This window comes from Spea bombifrons, chromosome 13, assembly GCF_027358695.1.
Source record: "Spea bombifrons isolate aSpeBom1 chromosome 13, aSpeBom1.2.pri, whole genome shotgun sequence".
Taxonomy (NCBI): Eukaryota; Metazoa; Chordata; class Amphibia; order Anura; family Pelobatidae; genus Spea; species Spea bombifrons.
The window spans coordinates 28,500,597-28,520,384 of record NC_071099.1 but is presented as its reverse complement, the minus strand read 5'-3'; the positions used below and the strand labels follow the sequence as shown (position 1 = coordinate 28,520,384).

Genomic DNA, 19,788 nt, shown 5'->3' with positions numbered 1-19,788 from the left:
TTATACATAAAAGTATTTTATTCTTTTCAGACGCTAACTACTGTGTCGCTGGATGTAATTAAACCTCTAGCAGAGCGCATGGACCCTAGAAATGTGAAGAACATTAACCCCTTAAGGACAATGGGCGGTCCCTAAACCCATTGAAAACCATGCATTTTGAGCTTGTACATGTACGGGCTTTGTCATTAAGGGGTTAATAATTAGTAGCCAGGGCAATGCACTCCCACTCATCCCCCTGGCATCGGTCCTGTTGCCCTGGACAGATTGCAATCCGGAGAAAGGCTTTCTTCAAAAACACCGCGGCCGGCGAACCTGTGCCAGCGCGTAATTACCTTCAGCAAAGGCTGCTTTTGTTTTAATTAAAGCTACAAACGAGCCTCCAGCAGATGGGAGATGGTTGGTGTTTTCAGAAGAAATTGTGTTTACTTGTAACTCTTTCTTTGCTGGACTAGAACATTTTTTTTTTCCAGCGAGAAATATTTTCTCTCTGAAATTGGCAATCTTCCCCTAAAATATTGGAGAAACGCAGTGAATCCGAGGAAGGTGCTTAATATTTATCACTTCGCAAGAATGCAATAAAAAGCAAGAAAACGCGGCAGTAGCTACAAGGTTTTTTTTGGCATTGGAGAATTCATTCATGACAGGGGACTAGTGATAATTCCAATCAATACGTGCTTCTTGGAATGTTTTTTGGGGAGGTTTTCTATATAATTGGCACGTGGTGAAAACAGTCCTGCCATATTTACATTGCTCGCCTCCGTGGTGGCAGCAGCCACGTCAACCAAGGACCTGGATGTCATATATTAGCCAGCCTACAATATCCTATCCAATTTATTTTGGTCTATACGGTGAACAGTGGCCTCTACGGTAACATCCAACTTATTAAAACAAAAACCTATTTAAAATTATTATTCAAATTTTGAAATTATAGCCAACACCGGCCACTGGACTTCCACTGATATTTAATTTTACAAGGGCACCATAATTCCAACTACTAAAGGAATATATTCAAGCAGAAACGATATCGCAATCATGTGACCAACATACCTGTTGTTTGACCTGGAGTCTCTGGGTGGAGTTCTGCTTCCACAGGTCTCCAGGTCAGTTTCTTATTTCTCCACCTACTTAACTCACAAAGCCCCGCCCCTTTGTCAATCCACTCCCCCAGAAGAGGATGTACTCCGGGTAGCCAGCCCTGGGAAAGTATGTTAACCGATCATATGATCAGCAGATGCTGCAGTAGCGGCACTGGCACCATAAAGCCTCGTACAAAGCAAACAATTTCCTGAAATAGCATCTTTTCAGGTTTTCTCTTATAATTAACCTACGTGAATGAACTTGTTTCGGAGTCTCATGGTTTTCTAGGGTCAAATAAAAAAAATTCACTTTGTGATAAAAAAATTTTTTCGTAAAAACCCAACTGTTTTTTGACAGTTTTTCTCATCTCTCTGTGATTTAATCAAGCTGCCGAGAAATACAATCAACCTGCCTGCACAGCTCAGCAATCTGCAGCGAGTGGCCCATTAAATCATTTAGAGACAGGACTACACTTTATCATCCTGTACTAAGATCAGATAGCGTTAGAGGGGGGGGGAAGATAGCGGGGGGGCGGCTTTACCATCTGCATAGAGGTGTTATAAAAAATATATATATACAAACTAAAATATACAAACAAAATACTAAACTATAGCACTTCTTGGCTTCACTATGAAGGGCCAAACCTACTGAAGGAAGCTTGGCATGTCTGAACCTTTTTCAGTGTCTCTGCTCATTAAAGAATGCATTATGCAGGGCCAGCTCAGCCCTCCTGGTAAGAAAAATCTGCTGCAGTCGGCTCTTCATAATGAATATTCAAATAGGGGATTTGAAATCGCAACTCTCCGGCAAACTCTCTCCCCAAAGTTTCTAAATACAATATCCTAAATGCAACGTTTCAGCATGTAGCCCACAATAATATTATATATTATTATATAATATAATAATATATATATATTTGACCTTCTGCGTGTTATTTTAAATATTTTCATGCACTTAAATGTATTGTAACGATGTACACACTGGCATTCTCTAGAGATACATTTTATTTTTCTTACATTGGTGCCATCACCTTTATAATAAATCCTGTCCACCACCATGTGACGAGTGAGGTACATAGATCCTGCTGCCTAATGGGATTAAAAGGCTTAAATACACAGCCTTTACAGCACAAATGATGTCTTGTACAGTGGGCACATGCCAGAGGGGTAATTTTGGGTGTAGAGGACCTTTACATGTGGGGTATCTGATATGCCGATGGAGGTTTGCCTCTGTAACAGCAAAATTGAGAAACGCCTAAGGTTTCTAAACTCACTATAGGGCAAGCCATTTGTCGTTGCCTATTCCCAACTACTTTTATATTCCTTTATAGTTATAGCAAGCTCCAATAATGAACCTTTCACATCTTTCATAATTCTTAACGAGTAGATCTGTAGGTCACTTAACACGCTGGACTGTCGGAGGTTGGAATGGGTTCTGGATAGCGGTCGTCTTATTAGCGAAAGCACAAAGGATGAAGTATCTCGGTTTGAATGAGTTTTCAGCACCTTCCTAGCTTGGAATATGATATTTACAAAGGGTGTAACTTTTGTATTTTTTGTAATTTTGTTGCGTGTAATACATCAAACGAATAAATTTTTGACAGAACTCGGACTTTCGTTGCGTACTATCTTAAGGCTCACAGCATAAACAGAGGTTCCTCCTTGGATTTAAATAAGTTTCTTGATTTTATTCCAAATAGACCAAAGAATGCACAGATCTTGGCTTTTTAGTCTACGGTGCTTTTTTACACATCAGCTTCTGAATATTTCAGCTTGGCTCCCTGTTCTGTATGGTTTGGCAGATGTTCTTCAATAATCAGTGGCTTGAAATCTGTCTCTGCCAGATGCAGCCGACTCGCTTGCGTCCTTTGTATTGACCTGTTCTGTGAGCTTTTCCTACTTATCCCTTGTGTTTTGCACCCTATACGACTGGCTGGTTTTCATCCACCTGCACAAACCGATGCTTAACATAAATGGTGATTTATTGACTCGGCTAATCGTTTTTCTGCATAAAATAGAAAACTGCAGTGGTGTCCCCCCAAACTTCTAGTTTTCTAGATGGACAGAGCCAAGTTTGCATTCTTGAAAAGTTCCTGATTAACGTCACTGCCGTAGTTCTCAAACGTTAATGTTTTTCACGCGCTTCTGTGTTGTCTAATTCCCTCACCTCCACCCATTCAACCTCCATGCAAACCAGTTTTCATTTTTTTTAAAGAGGTACATGCTGTTTCAAATTCACTTGTATTTTAAGAAAATAATATACAGTAATATGACAGAAGTAGATATTTATGTGGACGGCTATATTCTATATAATAGTTGATTCTATAGTTTGTATCATGCTCGTCAAGTGTGGGAAGTGAAAGAATGAAGGGATATTCCAAGTTAAACATAAACCAAAAATATTCACTTACAACAAGCCAAAAAAAGGCTTAATATAGAATCTTTTTTTTAACCTTTGGCTAAACCCAGAATAGGCAATTGTGCTAAAACACAAAAAGACATATTCTACATTTGTATAGAAGATTGTGCAATTATTGTTCTTACATTTACCTCCATGCACCATTAACTGTCCTTTTCAGGTTTGATTATATACTATCTGTGCTTTTATATATGTGCGTGTGCCTTTAATGGGTGAAATTGATCCATATGCTCATTATAGAGGCTTAACACACTTGTGACCGGTGCTACCGGTCTTCACTGAGTGGAGAGATATGAGGCATAGTAGCTTCAGAACAATTTAATTTCACAGCAATTTCACAAACACAACGTGTAGGCAAATAAAATAGCTCCGTTAAATAAGCTGAATTCATTTTGGTGACAGGTTCACTTTAAAAAAACATTAAACTGACACTTGTATTTACTGTAGCCACTGGATATGATACAAAATAAAAATAACTATCAATATTTTCCTTTTAAATAAATATATTTAGTTTCATGGTGCAAGCAATTGGCCATTCAAGCACCAAATAAAGGATATGCATCCTGTTATCTTATTCTTTACCCCTGTCCAATTTGATGTGATCATGCTAGGCCAGCTGTGGTTTAGGTGTGAGGGCAGCCATTGGGGATCTCCTGGAACACAGAACAAACCCAAAAAACTGCAGACATGTTTAGTGACTCATTCTAAAACAACATTTCAACCTGTTTTTGTAGGTGTTTCTTCAGTGTTCCTGGTATAATTAGGACCTCAAACTTGGTGGCATCTTCTGACCTATGGAGGTGTCTAACATAATCACCTTTAACACCATATGTCACAATTACATGCGTCTTGATGACATTTCCGACATATAAGTCTTTCAATCATATGGAGATCTAGGGACATAACTTAGATATCAGGGTCTTCCATTGAGCGGGACAAGTCATTGTGGCCTCCATGATCAAGTTGCTTAACACTTCCCTTTTACAAGTACTTTCCACATTTAGAGGATTGATGACCGATCTGGTGATGAAGTTGGATGGATCTACTGCAGAAGAGTTAGTGATGGTTTTATGATAGAGATTAGCTGCCAGGGGTACCTGTTAGTGGATTTTTCACCAAAATTTAAAAACTTTCATGGGCCACTGAATCCCACCCAGCACAGTTGGGTCAAACTGTAGTCCAAGTCCATAGGTGGACAGGTGGAAAAAAAACATCCATTTTGCAATCAGTAAGATTAATATTTGTAATGAGTAAATAAAATATATATTTGATTTAAATTTCCCGTTCTCAGGATATGCAGAAGTATTCCTCCTGATTAAGTGGCATCCTAGCCATAGTTGGAAGGCAGAGTGAGATGCGTCCCAGGCAAATTATAAATTCAGATTTTTGCCACTAGCTGCCGATGAACTCAGCTTCACCTATAACCTCTAGCTTTTAAACAAAACAATTACACTTTCAAATTTGAACCAAAATCCACCATATCAAAATCTAAACATAAATCCCATTGAACACATCTGAACCAGAAGAAAGCTTGTTTAGTTAACTCAATCATGCTTAAGCCAATGTGTCCTGACATAACTAGAGGATGAATGGTTGTTTTACATTGAATGTCTTCATCATTAATGGTGTTCTTCCATATTCCGGTTGACATGGAAGTGCACCTCCTGCCAGCAGAGAATCTGATGAATGTCAGCTGCTTAGTGATATCACAACCTCACACTGCGCTGATCAACTCATCTTGGTTTAGGGACAAAACCAATTCTCCAGCATATTTTTTTCTAGTTTTGATGTTGACTTTAATGTCTACTTTCAGAAGCTAAGGGATGGTTCCTAGTGGACATAACATGACCAGAATGTTGGCTGGCATCAAGGTGTGCACCAGTCAAGAAAGACACCATAACAATTTAAAACGATTTAAAACGAATGATTCTCAGGAAATGTAGTGTTTAAAGATATGTATACTATCTAATGTATCCATCGCCACACAAAAAAGAAAATAAATGCAATATTAACGTTTCTTCCTGGGCTTCACGGTGATTTCTCACCACTGATGTAAGGTGGCATCAATTGTTACAATTATCTGCAAACATCTCTTTACATACATTCTAGTATCCTATTGGTTCTGCCTGAAGTAATGATCCAGGTGTTCATTCCTCCCTTTGATTAGTTCCTATTATGCTACACCGTACCAATCTTCTAATCCCAGTTCTGTACCACTTAAAGAACAAATGAAGCGGTCAGGTCCCCTATTGACTCCCTAGAGCAGACCACATGCTGAAGACCAAATTTAATGTCCTTGTTAATAAAACAAGCAGTCACTTGCAGCCACCAGCAACACCAAGAGTGCAGAACACACCCAAATCACCATAGATGATACAATTTGATGGAAGATCCACCTTCCTTGCAGGTTCCTTGGCATGTTTTTCTGTGGATCCAATGCCATTCATGCCTAAAATCCTCACCTTCCCTTTGCTTGCCTAGACCTGAACACTAAAATCACCTGTATGTTTAATTAGCCCCAACACACCCCATGCATGCGCCTGAATCTAGGTTGATTCACAAGTCACGGGGGAAACTCACGACATGAGAGGTCTGAAATATAATACAATTCCCAAAACTTCTTAACATCAAAATAATTGGCTGCTGTGTCTTGGCTTTTTTTTTTTCTAGCCCTGGGTGAGCTGGGGTGAGGGGGCTGATTATCGGCTGTGTGAACCCAATGCCTCTTTTATGCTGGGTTGAAGGCCGGCGAGGCTTGTGGCTATGCGCTCACTCGTAATCAAAGTTTTTTTGTACTGAAATGAACACAGTCCGAGGCACGCTGTGTCGTCTCAATAGGGTGTACGCATGCTACAAGCTGAATTGTATACTGATTGCCGGTAATGCCACTACACTGATTCCTTCTATCTGTTGGCTAATTACTGCTGTTTTGGAAAGGTTGGTTGATACCCAGGGGATTATGTGGAAAAATCATTCTGATGCAAAGATTTAAAAGTTGTTTTATCGCCATAGCAACATTTCTAATGTTCCTGATGTCAAAATCTTTTCAAAAGAGCCTTTCATCGGAATTGCTTTTTATACACAGCCCATACATTGTCTCTTTCACCAATCTGTGGTTATATAATAACCAGTAATATCTTCAGGTAATCAATAATGTATTTGAGACTGTAAATTCTCCTGGAGATGGAAAACATGCAATTTTTTTTATCTAAGCCATTAAAATTGGCATTTGTATTGAACATAGCAGAAAATGCCAACACATAATCAGGTTGGGGGATTAAACATTAAAAAGATGAGCATAAAACATAATAAAGGCAGGCAGTCATACTCTGGAACTCTTCAGGGTTGACCTGGAGTCTCTGGGTGAAGCGCTGCTTTCCTGGGTCTCCTTGTCACTTTTGTTTTCTCTCCAGTTAGGGGAGTGGTGTTTAGCCACGCCCACTCCCTGCCCACTCAAGACTGTCTCTTGCTAGCACTGGCTCGACAGTGGGATAATCTGGCCCCCCTCATGGAACCACTCCTCCAAAAGAGGGAAACGCTCTGCTTAGCCTGCCCTGCAGACAATGCTTGCTTAACACTTACAATATAACAGTACATTAAAGGTAATAATAGCCCTGCTGATAGATGTTTTTCGGGGCTGAATTACATTATAGTTTTATCTCACATGTGACAGTTGTCCTTTGGAGCTGAAAACCTCAGTCCTTGCATCTCAGCTGTGATCAGTTACTAACCGATTTATTTTTCTGATAATCAGTGGCTACTAAATTCCCACTAGTTTTAACGGGTACCGGTAGACGATCGTCTCATCAGCAGGGTCTTTGCATGTTTTCAATTCAATTCACTTGTTCGGCAGCCTTCACTGGGTTGAAAATAACAGAGGTCTAAGAATACATTCCTTAACCCCTTAAGGACAATAGGGGTTATTACTCGTAGTATATTGTGGGACAATGGCTATTTTAACATTTTTCGGTGTTCCTGTTTAGCTGTGATTTTCTTCTTTCTCATTTCATGCTCCCACACATATTATATATTGTTTTTTTCAGGACAAACAGGGCTTTCTTTAGATACCATTAATTTTATCATATCATCTAATTTACTATAAAAAAAATGATAAAATATGGGGATTTTTTGTTAAAAAATTACTTTTTCTCACTTTTTAAACAAAAAACTTTTACTCATCTGCAAAAACGAATGAAAAAACCTGCTAAATAGATTCTACTATTTGTCCTGAGTTTAGAAATACCCAATGTTTTTATGTTTTTTTGCTTTTTTCTGCACGTTATGGGGCAATAAGTACAGGTAGCGTTTTGCTATTTCAAAACCTTTTTTTCCAAATCTGGTAATTCTTCCCCCCATGTGCCATTTCGGGTATCTTTGAAGCCGGCCAATGCAATTTACCCCATCAAGTCATATATTTTTAAAAACTAGACACCCCAAGGTATTTCACATGCTGGTAATTTAACCCTTTCCATGCACTAATTTTACCACCAGCCTTTGTGCAACTTTATGGTAGTACATTTTTTTGTATTTTTTTCACACACGTTGTACTTCAGGTATAAATTTATCGCTCCTGGTATATGTCCGTGTCAAACAACACCCCAATATGTGTTCAGTAACATCTCCTGAGCGCAGTGATACCCCACATGCATGGGTTTGTTGGGTTATTTGGGAGGTAAAAGGCCGCCTTTGTGAGGTGTGTATTTTTTGGCCATTTAGACATCTGATCCTACTGCCCCCATGTCCCATATTTGGGACACCTTTGAACCCGGCCAATTCAATTTATCCCATCCACTCATGCATTTTTTAATACGAGACACCCTATGGGCATTTGTAATGCCAATATTTTAACTCTTTCCATGCTGGAATTTTTGTAAAGATAAAGAATTTTAGGACTTGCTTATTCATTTTTTTTTTTTTTGGTGACAGTGGGGATTTTTATATGTTACCATATTATTTGTATTTTTTTTTAAAAAAAAATGTAAATTTTTTTTGTAAATTTTTTTTTACATTTTTTTTTATTTTTTTACTAATCACTCATTAGTGAGCTGGGCTCCATTTACCCTGCATGGTTGGATGCAGTACCTGCATTCAACCTGCAGGAGGAGCTCGAGAGTTCACAAGAGGGTCTGGATAGACCCTCTATGAACTCAAATCTATTGTTGATGCCATCCTGTGAATGACGGCAACGTCATTTACAGGATGGCACTTGTGGTTGCTCTTCGGAGCAATCACAAGGCGATCGGGGGTAGGGGGTAGTGTTGCTGATATGCCTCGATATCGAGGCATGTCAGTAACACCATTTATGCTTAGGAAGCGATTCAGATCGCTTCCTAAGCTGTTTTAGCCGGGCGCCGCCGCGATCTTTCATGATCGGTGCGGCGGCGGCCATTTTTCTTCCGGGGAGGGCTGCCAAGGGCTGCCCTCCCCGGATCCACGGTCAGCCTCACTTGGGAGGCTTCCGTGGATGCTGCAAAGCCGCCGATCGCGGCGAAAACGCCACGATCGCGGCAATAACGCCGCGATCGCGGCAATGCAGCTATTTAACGGCAGCCCGTACATGTACGGGCATTGTCGTTATCTCGTTGCACGGCAACCCCGTACATGTACGTGGATTGTCGTTAAGGGGTTAAAATGTAAAAGAAATAAAAAAAATGTGAGTGATTTGAGTCACTTTTAGCAATGGACTGAAATAATATATTTGGAGCCATCATCATCCTTAATCCATTTAAATGATCCATTTTTAGTTTTTAACATAGTACAGGACTGCGCAAAGTCCTCTAACATATGCTTATGTTTATACCAAGTCCTGATGTGAGCTGTTGGAGGTAGCCATTGCCCCCTTAACAATCAGCGTTCATTATAAACCCTTGTGCTACCTTATTTCTTCTTTGGTAATTACTGGCCTGCCACCCTTTTCATGCCCACCCATCATACAATGTTTATTATGTTGCCTGCTCAGGGGGGAAGCAGAAAGTACTGCCGACTCGCTATCCTGACCTGGCCTCTGATCAGAACAGCAGGACCCCCAGAGCATTGACAGCTGTAACTATGGTGGACTCAACATACACTGCCAGATCGGTTTAACCCCAGCCGTACCAAAAACTAAACAGCCATCTGTTCGGTCACTTCTGCAGATGCAATAAAATAAAATCATTATTTAATTCAGCTATATATCCTGCATCGCTGTCAATCAAAGAGGTTTATTTTACGATAATAAGGGACAGACGGGGAAGATGACACAAAATTATTTTTCGGAACTCTGAATAATATTTCAATGGTGGTAATAGTGATGTTTTTTTTCCAGAATTCTTTTTACTTGGTTAAAATATCAAAACAGCGCACACACAGCTCTGATGTCATAGATCAGGGTTAGGGTTCCCTGGGGGTTGGACTAGATCCCCAAAGCAAAAAAAAAAAGGATAGAAATTGCTGAAGGAATTTAATAGCCTTTCGCAATCTCATAATCCCCAGCACAAACCTGCAAACCCTGGAAATTCATCCACCCAAACTCACCCTGTAAGACTTTTTTTGACCTCCAGTTCCCTAGAAAGTACAGCAAACAGATGAAAAATATTGATGTAAGAAGTCTACAAAAGAACGCTAAGAAACGGAGGCAAAAAATAATTTCTATGTAAAAAAAAAAAAAAAAAATTACACTGATCTAAAAGGAAACTAACACATGAATGGTTCATCAGGGTTTATGGTAATTTTAGTAATCAATTTAGAAATAATGTGAAGCTTTTTATGTACTTACTTACAGGCTATTATAAATAATCTTATATTATGTAAATGCACAAATACCATGCATTATTATCGGGAAATAATACATTGTTGGCATTGTTTCCAAGCCAATGGGAATCATTACAAGATCTGACCTAAAGGAGGTGGCAGAGCAGCCGTGTAATGTGTTTTATTGTAAACGTCTTACTTATACATTGTTCTCCTCCAGTATGCATAAAGTAATTAAAGAGTAATTTATTTCATTTCCATAATCTAATTTATAAACAGATGTCCTGCTCTTTCTATGCACGTGATTATGGGTTTTAGGCAGGGGAGGGCTGGGGGGGGTAAGTCTAGTCAAGTGGCCAGTTGCGCCCCCGAATTAGCCCACCATCCATGCCCATCTTTTCTTGATTTTCTAATTCATATTGATGTAATGTGATGGGATTGGGAGGATATCAGTACACTAAAAAAGTCATCATACATGGGACACCTGAAGCCACAATTTACTGCCGCTAATCATTTTTAATAAAATATGCCGGGAGTAAATAACACAAAAGCTTTAGTTTTCCGCTCACTGATTTCTGGGCCTAGAAAGTTTTGTCCTCTGCAGTGACTACACATTCAGGAAGGCGTTTTATCTCTGTATAAGTAAAAATTAAATGGTTCTATTTATTCCTACAGAAAGCAAAGTGCCAAGAAACAGATGACCAAATATACACCAGGACAGGCTCTGCCACACCGACACCCAAACACACACACCAGGACAGGCTCTGCCACACCGACACCCAAACACACACGCCAGGACAGGCTCTGCCACACCGACACCCAAACACACACACCAGGACAGGCTGTGCTACACCGACACACCAAACACACACACCAGGACAGGCTCTGCCACACCGACACCCTAATCTACACAACGCATAAAAAATGCTTTCCACACTGGTTTGTTTTTTGTGCGTTTTCCCCCTTGTGTATTGATGCCCCAGCCAGGCCCCTCCGTTGGTTTTAATGTATTCCCCCCCACACCCTTCTGTATTGCCCCATGTGCATTTGTGCCTCCAGCCAGTCCACTTTGTGCATTTATGCCCCAACACCCTTGTGTATTGATTTATGTGATGTCCCCAGCCAGCCCCCCTCCCTTGTGTATTGATTCCCCCAGCCACCCACCCCATTTGTGTATTGTTTTATGTGATGCCCCAACCACCCTGTTGTGTACTTATACCCCCAGCCACCCCCTTTTTGTATTTAATTGTTGTCCCAAGGCAGACCCCCCCCTTAGAATATGGGTCCCCTTCCACCTATTGCGAGTTGGTTATTCCAGTAAGGCCACACCCACTTCCAGTGCCAATCCCTTCTTCCCAGCTTCTTGCCTTAACCCCTAAGGCGAGTGGCCTGATGTGGACACCTGTAATAATGGGGGGTAAATACTTCTGGAGGATATCTACCATGTTTCTTTTTCATCTCCAAATCTGCGCTTCCTTAACTGTTGTGTTAATTATACTAAAAGATTAAGGTTAAAGTAATCCTATAGAATATTCAGCTGCTGAAATATTCCAGACCCACACCTGTATTTCTTTTCTTGTAGGTCTATAGAAGATCTGTCAGTCTTCATAATCGCTCATTTACAAAATTAATTAAGGACATAGGGTATTCATTACGCACAATCTAACAAGAATTTGTAGCGCATGTACGAAGCGAGATAAGGATATAGGTTCCAGAAGGGAAATGGTTAGTCTGATAATTGCAGTTGTCAAGGGCAATTTAAAACAATTCTACTTGTTAGGTGTATCGAATTAAGCAAATGCTATATTGGTGTGTGTGTAATTACCAAATTATTCTGTCTGCTAATTGCATTGCATCACCAAAAAAAAAAATGGTGACAGTTAGTCACCATGGAAACAGATGAAGCCTGTAGGTCTCACTCCTTTTATAGGGATGCTGTTGTCATGGAAACACGGACTCAGCCCTTTTTCTAGTTAATGGGACCAGTAATACTGTAGGAGACAAGAAGGGAGTTTCAGCTGAACCCGAAGAACATTGTGTCTGACCCTACAAGACTAATACTATAATGATGTAAATTTGCACAGTTTCGGTCTCGGTTTCTCTGGGTATTCTAACAACAGGATATACGCAGCGAGCGTGCGTTTTGTTTGCATTCTAAATTGGGTGGTAAAGAAGGGGTTAATGGAATGTGATGGCGGTTTCATAGGGTCTTCTGGCTGACCCCAATGGTCTTGGTCCCTACGATTCCTGTGGTCCTGGCTGGGGCTTTACTTGGACTTTTCATGTGACTCAGAAACCGAAGGGCCCTTTAGTCAAGCCTAGGCACACCATCAAGGTGAACGATCTCCCCTTCTGTTAGATGACCAGGAGCGCAGAGATTGACCCTGTTGTTCTGTCGAGTAGTTTCGAGGTGCAGCAGCGCTGAGGTACATGGAGTTGAACAAGAAATAATAAAAAGGGGTTATTTAGTAATAAGAAGAGTGATAGTATGTATTGCGAGGTTATATGGAGCAATGAGATGCCTTACATAAAGGTCGGTATCTGCAATAATATGGCTTACGCTTTTATATAGGGGATATATAGAGGAATGTGTGGTGTTTGCAGAATATACAAAGCCCTAGGAGATGGATATATCATTTTACTATTATTATATGTTCCCCAAAATGATCAACACAGTATTCTGACGTGTTAACATTCTTTCTGCTCGTAAGGATATAAATTATTGGAAATAAGGGTTAAAGAAAAAGCTCAAACAACCAAATCCAGTTTTGTTTCCCCTTTTCTGTTCTAAGCACAAAGGCTGTAATGACAAACAAAGCTGGCGAGGCACCCGAGGACAGCACAGAATGGCGATGCCCCACCGGGTTTATTGGCTGAGACCTCGCGAAGCAGCCAGCACGGATCAGCCACACGCCATTTACATATGTTATTGTCACAGTTACAATGGACTACCGGTGAGAAGCGACGGCGATTAACTCTTCATCTCCTGGAGCATCTGTCAGATGGAAAACGAGCCCTGTTCTGCTATTCCTGCTAAATGGCCCGAGGGGTACACCGTGCATTGTATCAGCCCCGTACTTGCAGGGATATAGGGAAAGAATACAATTTAAATATGAAGCACATTTAACTCTTCTGAATTACTATTAAAGCAAAGATAGCCAGACCGAAAGAAAAATTCCCATTTTTTTTTTTAAAAAATGTAATTATTTTCCCCCTTTTAATGTATTTGCCAGGATAATACAATAATCTGCCGGTTTTGTTTAAAATAATCTCAACACATTGACTATCCTATGTATTTATATGTATACCTGGGGACTCTTCATGTTTGGCCCAGGAACATCTGGAATCACAGCTGATTACCAGGTCTCTGGGGCTCCCTTTGATTTTTGGGCAGTTTGAGATTTTGGCCAAGCCAAACATGGGTCATTGATGCCTACACAATGAGGGGCCGGGGGGCTAAGACCTCACATGAGTATGAACGTACACATTTGAGGACCAATAGACTTCACAATTATTATACCAGTTGGTATGATTTCCATTGTGTCCTCTGGCACTGAAAGTTTCTTGTGTGTTTTTAACTGGTATATTTAACTGGACTTCATACTTTAAACTGGAAGTTGTGGCCCCCACCTTGTCTTAGGCATACTGTGCATTCTAGGCTGTCGGTATAAAGGGCTAATGATTAGTCACATTAAGGTCTAAGGTGCATATGTAAAAAAATAAATTGATATCATCGTTACAATCCTTTGATTTAACAGCTCATTATCAGCTCGTTAAGATACAGATGACATGGAATAATCATTAATGGGACAGAAACTGCCAACAAATGGCATTCAGAAATGGTCTGTTAGCGTTTGAAGTCTGAACACAGAGCAATCCTGGTGTCATCTTCTGACACCAGATGACTTTTACCTTGATGTTATCCCGCTGCCGAGCCATCATTAAAGCTTCAAAGGCATTACAATGGAAAGTTCTTCTTAATATCACAGGAGTTAACTGTAACCGATCTGTATGACCACAAAGACCACATCACTTCAGCCGAACCGCAGTCTGTTGGACTCAAGAATCCATACCACCTAAGACGTACTGACCGGAGGGGGGGCCCGGCCAACGATTAGCTCTCAAAGCAGGAGTCAACTCGCAGACCCTCATGGCTCTGGCTAATACATTTAGTCAAAGGTGGGCTTTGTCATTGCCGTATCGATTCATCTGGAAGCCAGAAATAGGTGTATCCGTAAAGATCAATACCAAATAAAATATATATATATATATATCAACATATCAGTGACTGTTCTTAGCAGGCTCGCAGATGGTAGATGCGTTACACAGATCAATGTCTCCAAGGCATCAGTTAAGATCATATAATTGGGTGATTTAGTAATACGTCCTGCATCTTGTCGGGAAATGATCTTCATTTAACAAGCCATCGGTTCAGCGACAAGCTTTTATTTTAAATACTTAATTGATAACTTATTTAACTACAGATTGTACCAAAAACCATCTTTTTTTTTTTTTTTTTTTTTTTTTATACACATTTTCCATTGTCATCCATTAATGACTTTATTTTTTTTTTATGTTTCACATAAATTACAGGAAACATCCACACATTAGTTCAGCAGCGATTTTAATGCTCTTAATGATGCGATTATACGACCCATGTAGGAGCCCCCGTGACCGGCAGCTTCTACATCATTGCAGATGATTGTCAACTCGTGTGATGTCATTTATGGCACTGTGACAATAAAATCAAAATTACAGCAAAAATAGCTTTTTTTTTAATGTAGTAAAGTTGAGTTTTAACATGAAACCTTATATCTGAATGTGGTCAGACTAATGATGTACCGTTAATAAATAGTAAGGTAATTCTCTACATAGAATCCGCATGATGGGCTATTAAATGGTATTTAAAGAGACTCAATGTCAGCTTATTCAATGAATTCCTAGGTTTGAGAATTTGGGGTTTTGGGTACGCAAACGGAGGATGCCATGATACCAGTTTATGCCACCATAGCCTCTGTGTTGGGTATCAAGGATACATTCCCCGTGGTTTTTGAAGCCAGGTCACTAAGTAACCACAAATGTTCCTGACATTATGATAGAACAACGCATTACCGGTGGCGTTGAGTTTAAATGGGGTCTGTGTTTGGTGTGGGAGGCGATCGCTGAGAGAAGGCTTCACAAGCATAAAGAATGCAGTCCTGAAATGACTCGCTGCAGATAAAATGAAATATATATAGTTATTGCACATTCTGATGGGCCGCAGCACAAGACTCACATAGATTTTGTCCGTTTCATTCTTTCCTTACACTTGTCAAGGAATTCTGTACGATGCTGAGGCAAAGCATAAAATAACCTTGGGATTTCACGCTTTATCTGAGATGGGTAGGTGAAAAGATGTTGCAAATATACACATTGACAATATTCTATGTATGAATTAGAAGAATTCGAAGATCTCGAAGTACTTGCTTACGCCGGGATCTATTAATATAGTGAAGGGAGGCTTTAACGGGAATGTGACATTAAGGCATTTTGGACAATAAAAAAGAAGAATATAAAGATTTATTTGCACTGTAAATGTATGATTAATAGACACATAATAACACAAACTAATATGGAGAAATACAGGATGATGGCATCTGATATTTTACATTAAGATAATGGTTGTCCAAGGGAGGATGTGTAGGTGGAGAAGAGTAGATGTCCTAGAACCCTGAGGAACACCAACAGAGAGCGGTAGGGAAGAGGAACATGTTCTCGAGTAGGAGGCACTAAGGTATGAGTTGAGCCAAGAGACACCCATGAGAATGAAGGGTCTCCAGAAGGAAGGCAGGTCCTCAGCGGCAAAGGCTGCAGAGAGACCCAAGAGTAAGGGAGGAGTAGCCTTTTGTTTTAGCGGCTAGGTGGTCATTAGTCATTTCGCCAAGGGTTGTCTAAGTAGAGTGTTGTAGATGGGAGCCAGATTGTGGAAGGTCAAGCAGACTGTTAGACGGAAGAGGTCAGGTGCATGTTGGGAAATATTTAATTCCTCTTTAAACCCAATACATTTCTCTCTAATGTATGTCTAATTTTAAGTGTAATTTTTTTGTTCATCAGCTTTTGTTTTGTTTTATTTTCTTTTGTTTTTTTGCAAAAAATTCAAAAAAAAAATTCACATAAAGGTGGCATAAGGGGCCCATTTTTTTCGTTTTTTATGAGTATCGGGCTCCCCAAAAAACATATGCTGCAGAGGAATGAACTGTTGCTTAAGAAGCATGTTTCCTAAGTTTTGAAAATGGTTTATGTTCAACGGATCATTGAAAAATCTGCGCGTTTTGTGTTTCCTCCTTATGGCTATTTAATAAAGCAGCATCTGCTTGGTTACTAGTCCTGTGGTCTCAGATGTGTCTAGCAGCCTATATCAGACGCACAGGGTCTCCAGCTGACGTTCACACCGGCGCCTTCGAATTAAATCTCTTTACAGCTGGACCATGGAAGACGTGATATCAGAGATCGCCGTGTACCAGCTGGTGCCCACTCTCTGAAGAAGCCATCATGTGTAGGGTCAGACGCTGTCTAATCGCACAGATAATACCCCAAAACACACTTTGGAGTCTGGGAGCATATGGTAGACATACAAAAAAAAGACGTTTTGGAGAGAGCAAACAAAAGACGTCATTAATGTCACCAAGTCACCATTTGAGTTTATATCAGACAGCGTCAAAATATTAAAGCCACTGCATTGGAAACGTAGTCATAAAATATACAGCATACAATAGGTAGTAACGCATGTTATATACAAGTGAGTGTTTAAATATCTTAACAAGGAATGACATGTTGGCGTTTGTAGTAGATGGTTTTGTTTAAAAAAAGCTATTTTTAATCAATGAAGCCAACAGCGTCTTGGAAATAATTGAACGGTGTTCAAGTGGTAGGTGCTGGGGAGCGCTCTCAATCTATTTTCCACTATCAATGGGACTCAGGATCGAACGCTGCCAGGACTTGTGAGTGCCAATGGCTAGATAGAGCAAAGGGGGGGGGGGGGGGCTGGGGTCCTTCATATATTTCAATCCAAGGAACAGATCTTTTTCCTTTAAGGCTCCACATTGTTAATGTTCTATCATCTATTTCCTTCGGTCTTCACTAAGTGTTGTCTGCTATAAGACACTCTTGACTAAACATCTTCTTATGAATGTGATGGGAGGGTAATTTGTAACCCTCCCATTTCCACTAATTTTCTTGAAGAAAAAAAAACATTCAAACCTGTAAATTCTGTAAAATGTACTTTTCACTTTCATGATATGGAAGAATTTTTGTTAATGGTCCCTCATATTACCCCTGGATTCCTTATACCTTGCGTTCTCTGTGCCTCGCTTTGCTGCATTAAACTCTTCTTTCAATGTTTGTGTCTCCTCTGGTCATATACCCGTTTCTAATCAGCCCTTAATTTGTGTTCAGCATTAGGGGGAAGATGTCCCTGAAAGCCGCCACCAGCAACATCACCAACAAAAATGACCCCAAGTCACTAAATTCTCGAGTCTTTATTGGGAACCTAAACACAGCCGTGGTGAAGAAGAGCGACGTGGAGTCCATCTTCTCCAAGTACGGACGAGTAGTTGGCTGCTCCGTGCACAAAGGATATGCATTTGTACAGTATTTGAACGAAAGGCACGCACGAGGAGCTGTTCTTGGTGAAAACGGGCGAGTCCTAGCTGGACAGACCTTGGGTAAGTGGGAATTTCCTAACTGGGAATGGTTTTCCATCATTATTTACTTCACGTTATGTTAGCTGCTTCCCACAGTTACGACTATACTTGGTATGGTCCATGGTGCTGAGAAATCCTACAAGTACTGTTTCTGGGTCAATATGTATGCTTGACGGGTACATTCCAAAAAATACAAGTTACTCTTGCAATGGATGTTTCTATAAATTGTTGAGTCTACAATTAGGACAAAAACAATACTGGGAGCATCCAATAGAAAATAGAATAACTCACATGCTTGTGTCCAATAGGTCACCTGCAGTGATATCATTTAACTTAACATGCAGATGGAGATTTTATTAAGATTTTTAACCAATTGTACAAAGTAAAACATCAAAACGTATGTATTTACGGTGAAGTCAGATTTTAACGGAACTTGACCGACTGTAACATTTGTCTGATGCCTGCGGGCAACGCAGCAAGTTAAATGTGACAGCAACAGGGTAACTCTTGCATTCAGCTGAAAAATGTTATTTTTTATTCACCTAGTTAAAAAAAAGATATGATAAATATGCCACAAATATGTATTGGGTAAAAATTCTAATATTATTTATCCATATTATGGTAGTTGTAGGTATTATAGTTGTCTGGCCAGCTGGTGTAGGTTGGAAAGTCACAAACAGTCCATAACTAGGTGTGGGAAGACCAACCTTGAGAATAGTCAAAAGACAGTGACCATGGAGGAGAGAGGAAACAATTGAATATTGTTTTAATTATTGCTTTGATAATTTTTATTTTATCCCAAGAACCTTTGGTGCTCAGTCATCCGACACTGAAAGTGATTAATACACCAAGGAACCTTTAAACCAAGACATCCTCCTCTTCCTTCTAATCTTCCTGTAAAAATGACATGCTGCTTTATCCAGCTACTACTCAGATTACAAATCAAGTGACTTGTAATCTGAGTAGTAGCTGGATAAAGCAGCGTGTCAGTGTAGTGATGCAATAGTTGGTGTGTGATGTCATCAAGTAAAACACGTGTAGCAAGCTGCAAGGTCTTGATTAATGTCCTTAAGATCTTTAGAATTCATCCACAGAACGTGGTAACTTCTTGCCATACGGCACTATAGAGCCATAGAGCACCACTTTTTTGACCATGGCATCCATGCCAGCCACGCTTCCCCCCCATCCAGTCTTCCAAGTTTACAGACAAGAGTAACAAAGAATACATGTGAAGGCGCAGTTAATAACATGACAATTGATTAAATAATTCAAACGGAGCTGCTATCTCTGACGGTATTTATAATAACTATTTAAGCCACTCGATGCCACTTTAGCTTGTTCGGCCGGCTAGCGTGCCGCTGGCACAGACAGGTCCCTGTAGGGTTCAAACCTACGGCATGCACAGTAAACCTGGCAGCCACCACCAAAGTGATCAAGCGGCATTTATCCGTGAAACATTGTTTGTTTCGCCGAACGAAGAGCATCAATGAAGCAAACGCTGGTTGCTTTGCTGATCCATGAAGGAAAAAAATGGACGTAATTGCTTTAAAGCTGTGTAGGTCTCACACGTGTTCACCCGCGGCTACTTGTAAAGCCCTGAGCGGTGGAACTTTTTCCCTTTGATATCATCCAAGTAAACATTAGAAGATGGCATTGACAGTGTGACTTAGACAGGAGAAGCGCTCTGAGAGACAGAGGAGTAAATTATCCAAGCGGCTCCCGAGAAGGCTTTAAATCTGTCTCCGTTAGTAACACGGGGTACTTCTGGATATGATGTGTTTGCCCTCCATGGCCTGGCAGCACCTGCTCTAATATACGGCGGGTTCTCCCTGGGCTGGCGCAGATAGCTGTGCCGAGATTACAGTATAGGAGCTCCCGTCAG

General features: G+C 40.3%; 1 protein-coding gene across 1 annotated transcript in view; it reads left to right on the top strand.

Moving 5' to 3' along the window:
* Positions 1-19,788, top strand: part of RALY (RALY heterogeneous nuclear ribonucleoprotein) — a 61,437-nt gene that overhangs the window by 30,559 nt on the left and 11,090 nt on the right. The window contains exon 3 of the mRNA XM_053452837.1: positions 17,659-17,927. Coding sequence (XP_053308812.1) covers positions 17,672-17,927 — 256 coding nt within the window. The 5' untranslated portion in view covers positions 17,659-17,671. The remainder of the gene's footprint in view (positions 1-17,658; positions 17,928-19,788) is intronic.